Source organism: Alexandromys fortis, unplaced genomic scaffold, assembly GCF_014885135.2.
Source record: "Alexandromys fortis isolate MF-2015 unplaced genomic scaffold, M_Fortis_MF-2015_v1.1 scaffold_21, whole genome shotgun sequence".
Classification (NCBI taxonomy): domain Eukaryota; kingdom Metazoa; phylum Chordata; class Mammalia; order Rodentia; family Cricetidae; genus Alexandromys; species Alexandromys fortis.
In genome coordinates this window covers 8,947,000-8,953,079 of record NW_026067905.1, presented here as the reverse complement: position 1 = coordinate 8,953,079, position 6,080 = coordinate 8,947,000, and the positions used below count along the sequence as shown (strand labels likewise).

General features: G+C 43.5%; 1 protein-coding gene across 1 annotated transcript; it reads left to right on the top strand.

The window, feature by feature from the left end:
- The first annotated feature begins 977 nt into the window (after positions 1-977).
- Positions 978-4,237, top strand: Mrps14 (mitochondrial ribosomal protein S14). The gene is made up of 3 exons (XM_050135419.1): positions 978-1,110; positions 2,112-2,270; positions 3,800-4,237. Exons 1-3 carry the CDS (start codon positions 1,066-1,068, stop codon positions 3,980-3,982), a joined length of 387 nt encoding a protein of 128 aa, XP_049991376.1. The 5' UTR covers positions 978-1,065; the 3' UTR covers positions 3,983-4,237.
- The last annotated feature ends 1,843 nt before the right edge of the window (positions 4,238-6,080 follow it).

The following is a 6,080-nucleotide window of genomic DNA, read 5'->3' as shown; positions in this document are numbered from 1 at the left end:
CTCCCTGACCTGGGAGTTGCTTTGGTCTGGACTCCAAATCCCAGCATGCCAGAACATGACTCCAGACCCGGAGGAGGGTCAGGACCACTCCCACAGGGTGTGGTGTTCCCCGCCCCCCTCGTTTGCCCTGAGAACGCAGGAATACCATTAAACCTGGATATTTTTTAATTTGGCTTGTTTTGATTTGGCTTGATTATGATTTTGCGTCGGCAGAGAGGAAAAATTCCTAACAGGGAGGATAACAGAAAGTATCCTGTACCAGACTGAAAACAGGAGATTTTCAATGGCACACACATTCAGCGACAACAAAAGCTAAAACTGAAGTTTCTGCAGCCTAGCCATGGATGCAGCAATCCAAATCAGACCAAACCAAACTGAATTAGGAAAAGCCCAGGTTTAATGGATAAGATGCACCTGGTTGGTTATCCAGCCCTCCCCCGAGAGTGGGGGGGGGGGAAGACCTGAAACTCACGCATCACGGCGGGCAGTTTAAATACCCTGTGGGCGTGGTCTTGAGCATCTCCGCGGGAGGAGCAGTGTTTGACCAGCTTTCTGAGATGAGGCACGGTTTGGGGAGAGAGAGGAGATGGGGTGACGGGACTTGAGGTGGAGCTTTCACAAGAACAAAAACGTATTTAACCTGAATACAGATGCAATGTGTATTAAAGCCTTAGACACGCACACAGACACTCTATCTGCGCCACTGCCACTATCATCTCCATTACCATTACAGCAGAAATGTGACACGTGCCACTTGGGCTTTCCGCCTAGCGGCGCCGAATTACGCGAGCAGGTTGGGCGGAGCCGCAACAGCCGGAAGCGTTTACGGAGAGACCGAGGACGCGCAGCCTCACCGCTCCACCACTGCCAGAGTGGGCGGGCCGAATGCGTAGTTTGCCCGGGTTCCGTGAAATACCGCGAGAGCGCAAATCCTGTGCCTAGCCCCTCCCTCCTTATAGGCTAAATCCCGCTCCCGGCCCGCCCTTTGAGGCACAGGCCCCACCCCTCGCCCAATCTGTTTCCGGCGTCGGAACGCGGCGGTGGTTGGCTGGCGAGTCGGCCAACATGGCGGCGTCCGTGCTGGGCTCGCTGCTGCGGACTTTCCGGCAGGTCAGGCGTTTGCCTTTCTCGCCAGCTCCTTTCTCCCCTGAGCCCCGTGTCCCATGGGTTCCCCTGTACCTGTCAGCTGTAATGCGCCCGGAAAACCAATCCAAGAGCTCCTTCCATCCGCTTTCTCCTTCCGGCTTGGTTAGGAGAGGCCTAAGCGGCAAACGGGGGGCCGGGATTGGAAAGCTAAGAGCTTGACTCCGGGTGTAAAGAACCGCATGAAAATGGAAGGGAGCTGGCTGTCAGGACAACCAAAGAGTATGGTGGCTTGGAAGCAGGTGGTGACAGAATTTCGAGTAGAGAGCAAGCCATTCCGCTAAAACTGAAAAGTAAATTAAAGGGCTGGAATTAGCTGTAGGTTTGAGGAGGGGCGGTGTTGTGATGCGGATAGAAACTGGGGGAAATGGCAAAGGAAACTGGAGAAGTCTTCTAGACATCAACCAGCGGGAGACCTGAGTTGCCGCAGGAGAGGGTGTAGAGTGTAGTACAATTGCTGCTGAATGGACAGGTATGGTAGTGGAAGTTTGGAAAGTCTCTTCAGATTGCCTCTGATTTTATAGCTAAGGAACTTTGATGTCATCAGAACTTGAGGGTGTGGGTGCAGGGGACAATGATTTAAGAAAGAAGAACACTCCTCCAAATTGCCCTCGGATTTCCATATATTGGTATGCACATGCACACACAAATAAATGTAATAAGTCGGGTTTTGGTTCTTTTAAAATTAAGTCTTGGTCTGTTGAGCTGGCTCAGTGGGTAAAATTCTTGCTACCAAGCCTGTCTAGGTCAATCCAAAGGCCCATGTGGTGGAGGAGAGAACTGACTCAGGAAAGTTGTCCTCTGACCCTCCACACACATGCCCACCCATGCACAAGCACACATGTGCCTGCATATGTGTCAAACACATGTAATTTTTTTCATTGCTAAAAGTCATAAGCAGTGACTTGAAGGAAGTTTACATGGAAAAAAAGCTTGCATTACCCATGGTCATTGTCTCTGTCTTTCAGGTGATTCCTTCATCAGCGTCAAGTCAAGTTCGAGGTTACTATGTAGACTGGAAAATGTTGCGTGATGTGAAGAGACGGAAAATGGCTTATGAATATGCAGATGAGAGGCTTCGGATCAATTCGCTCAGAAAGAACACCATTTTGCCTAAAGACCTTCAGGTTAGCCAATTGAGTCCCTTTCTTTCAAAAAATTATTAATTGACATCATTTCAGATTCTTTTCGATGCTATTTTACTGCAACTTAGTATTAATGTAATTTCTGGAAAATAAGATCAAATACTCAAGTCAACATGAACAGCCTTAAAACCAACTTTGGTAAGTTTAGGATAAAGAACAGCTGTTTACTCCTTCTTGGTTCTTCAGCTATTTCATTATACAGTCCCTAGAGAGTACTAGTGAGTGGTGACCACATAGAAACTGGAAGTATTCTGACACAAGGTCTCCCAACTTCATCCCTGTCTTTGAAACATCAAGGCATTTGGAGGTATTTCTAATGCACGGGCTGTATGCAAAACACATGGCATGTGGTCCTTCCTAAGGACTTACCCCCACTGAATTCATGCCCCTCCCATGTCCATGGTTAGGTGGTCTCCCATTTAGCCTTCCTTTCTTGTCATATATGTCTGGCTAAATAAAAGGCATCAACCCTGTTTGGTCTTCTGCATCATATGGTTTTACACTTAAGTGGTGACAGAGTACACGTACTGAAGAGGCTTGTAGGAAATTAGAAACTCAAGGCTACTTACCTCATAGAAACAAAACAAAACATTTATATAAACTGGCAGAATGATTTAGACTTTGTTATGTATTCTTCCCCTTCCCCCACACTTCAGTTTTTCGAAGCAGGAATTCTCGGTACTTCTGGCTCTCCTGGAACTTGATCTGTAGGCCAGACTGACCTCTGCTTCCTGATCACTGGGATTAAACATGGCTGTTTATTGTATTTTAAATCTCATCTGGCTTAAGTTAAAGACCAGAAAACTGAAATCCCATGGGCATTCTGTTGGAGCTTTTACTACAGTAGCATATCCACTTAAGAGAGTAAAGAAGAGGGCCTTGGGCAGCTCAGCTCAAGACAGTGTTGATCATGGAAGCAGAGAGTAGAATGGTGACTGCCACGATGTGGGGCTCAGCAGGGCTCCAAAGCAACACAGAGAAACCCTGTCTCAAAAAACCAAAACAAAATAAAAAAAAAAAAATAGATAATGGAATTCCAGCATACTCAACAAAACTAACACGAAGGAGACTGAGCATATTAATGACACTTGGAACAGTGTGGGTGATCTCCCAAGCATATTGTTGAATAAAAAAGCCAAAAAATGAATAGAAAGAGGTTATATGAGCAAATTACATACAATCTACAACAGGGAAATGTGAACCTGGTAGCTGTTAGCCAGTGTCCCGAAGGGAGACACAGATAAAGCCTTTGGGTGCTGATAGTGTCATTTTATAAACCAGTGCTGGCTACTCAGTGTGTGTGTGTTGTTTATAAACATACACTCAACTTTGTCATTATGGTCTCTGGGCTCTTCTTGTTTTAATTTTTAAAATCATCTTAGAAAAACATCAAACATTTCTGGTTTGTTCTTACTCAAGGCTTACTACCACATCAGTGTTTGCCTAAGATTCTAGCCCATCCTTCCTTTGCTTTAGGCCCTGAGTTGTGATCTATTGTGATTTTCCCCTAGGAAATAGCTAGTGACGAGATTGCTGCCCTTCCACGGGATAGCTGTCCTGTGAGAATCAGAAATCGCTGTGTTATGACATCCCGTCCACGTGGTGTAAAGCGTCGCTGGAGGCTTAGTCGCATTGTCTTCCGCCACTTAGCCGACCATGGGCTACTTTCTGGAGTTCAGCGAGCAATATGGTAAATCAGTTTCAGAGCCTACTCAGCTGCCCAGGAAGCCAATCCTGGCAAAAGAGACTTTACTAATAGACTAAACCCTAGTTTTTATAGGGTCTAATATGTTTAACCTACCTGATACTGTCTACAGTTAAATTACTTTTAGATTTTTAAATGAAGAAATATGATTTCTGTCATTGAAACATCTTTCCTCTTAACTTTACAATAGGCATATTACTCCCATACAAGGCATAAGAGTGAAATAAAAATATTTTCTTCTGAAGTATGTTGTTTTCCTTCAAGTTTGACGTTTAGTAACAAAATAACATAGTTTAATAGTGATTTCACAAAACACTGTTATAGACATCCCATCTAATTGACAAGTTGCTTTTCTGTGGCATTGTAGCATAGGCTAATTTCCTTGGCCTACAGTTATTATGACTTTTGGAATAATGGATGGAGAGCTAAAGAGGATATTTTAGATTATAGTGTCGCGTTTTTGTGTGACAGTGAATAAGAGAACTACTAAGTAGTTTTTTGTTTCATCTTTTTAAAGTATTTATTTGTATAGAGTTGTTTTATCTGCATGTAATTCTGTCCTCCGTGTGTGCCTGGTACTCAGAGGCCAGATGAGGGAATTGGATCCCAAATTATAAACAGTTGGGAATTAAACTCCAATCCTCTGGAAGAGTAGCCTTGTTCTTAACCACTGAGCCATCTCTCTGGCTCCTAATTGCCCAACTTTTAATTCTTATATTAATCAGTGAGTTCAGATAGGGCTAGCCTGATCTTTGCAATTAAAGCTCACCTTTGCCAGTGGCTTACATATTTTACTGTGACTTACCCTTATCTTAAGGATTGTAGTTATTTTCTAATTCTGTCTACTCTAGCAGCTTCTCTTTTTCCTTGTAGAGAACTATCCCTATTAACAATTATAGAACAGAAAAAAAATTGGAATTATGTGTACAAAGAATTGCGAACAAATATTAACAGGACTTAACTTTGGTCCATTTCTGCTATTAATTTATAGAAACATTTCTCACCATTCTGGAGAGTAGCAAGTCCTGATCAAAGGGCCAGTCTATTTGGTGGTGAATAAGAGCTTGACTTGTCAGAGGATGCAAAAGGGATGAATGCAGTCCTCCAGGAGCTCCTAGGGCACTGATCTCATTCATGAAACTATGGCCAGCCTAACTTCCTAAAGGCCCCAACTCTTTAATACCAGGGACTGGGTGTTAAATTTCAATATGCATTTGGAGATACAACTATTTAAACAATAGTATGCACATTGAATTTAGTACTAGTTATTCTTAATCATCTTTAGAATATTTTCATTTGTCCATTACTGAGATGGTTTCCAAATATGCCACAATTAGTGGTACTAGTAATATACTGGAATTCTTATATATTGTGATAAAAGTAAAGAAGCTGGTGACATTGAGTCGATTTGTAAAGGTTATTTTTATTATTTTTCAGTATGTGTACATGTGTGGGTATTTACATGTCAGTATAGTTGTCTGAGGCTGCCAGAGGTGCTGGATTCCCCTGGGCCGTGAATTACAAGTGGTTCTGAGCTGTCTAAGGTGGGTGGGGTGCTAGGAACTGAACTCTGGCCCCCTGGAAAACTACCTGTCCTCTGCTGAGCCATCCCTCCAGCCCCCCACATTTCTAGAGATGAAGAGGGCTCAGCATGAACAGCTCTCACAGAGAACCACAATTCAGTTTCCAACCCCAGGTAGCTCCAGCTCCATAATCCCTAGTTTTTCCAATTAATGTAGACTCTAGCCAGGTGGTGGCAGCACACACCTTTAATCCCAATACCAACTCGCAGGAGGCAGGCAGGTCTATGTAAATTCAAGGCCTGCCATCAAGGCCTGCCAGGGCTAACCAGAGAAATCCTGTCCTGAAAAACCAAAATATTTAATTACAACAGAAACTAACAATTGAGCTAGCTAACCTTTTCATTCTTTTCCCATCTATGCATTTTCTAGTATGTTCTTAAATAAAAACTACTGGTTTCCCCAATGTAAGTTAAAGGTGGTATAGTTTTTCTTAGTACTTTTTTGGAACAGGGTAAACAGATTTTTGTTGTATTTCCAAGCAGCATGCATAGCAAAGATAATGGT

What these genes read in the sequence shown, in the direction of transcription:
- Mrps14 (XM_050135419.1), top strand. Translation starts at nt 1,066, where the DNA reads ATGGCGGCGTCCGTGCTGGGCTCGCTGCTGCGGACTTTCCGGCAG. An exon ending in TGCTGCGGACTTTCCGGCAG is followed by an intron (nt 1,111 to 2,111) that starts GTCAGGCGTTTG and finishes TCTGTCTTTCAG; the next exon opens with GTGATTCCTTCATCAGCGTC. An exon ending in TTTTGCCTAAAGACCTTCAG is followed by an intron (nt 2,271 to 3,799) that starts GTTAGCCAATTG and finishes ATTTTCCCCTAG; the next exon opens with GAAATAGCTAGTGACGAGAT.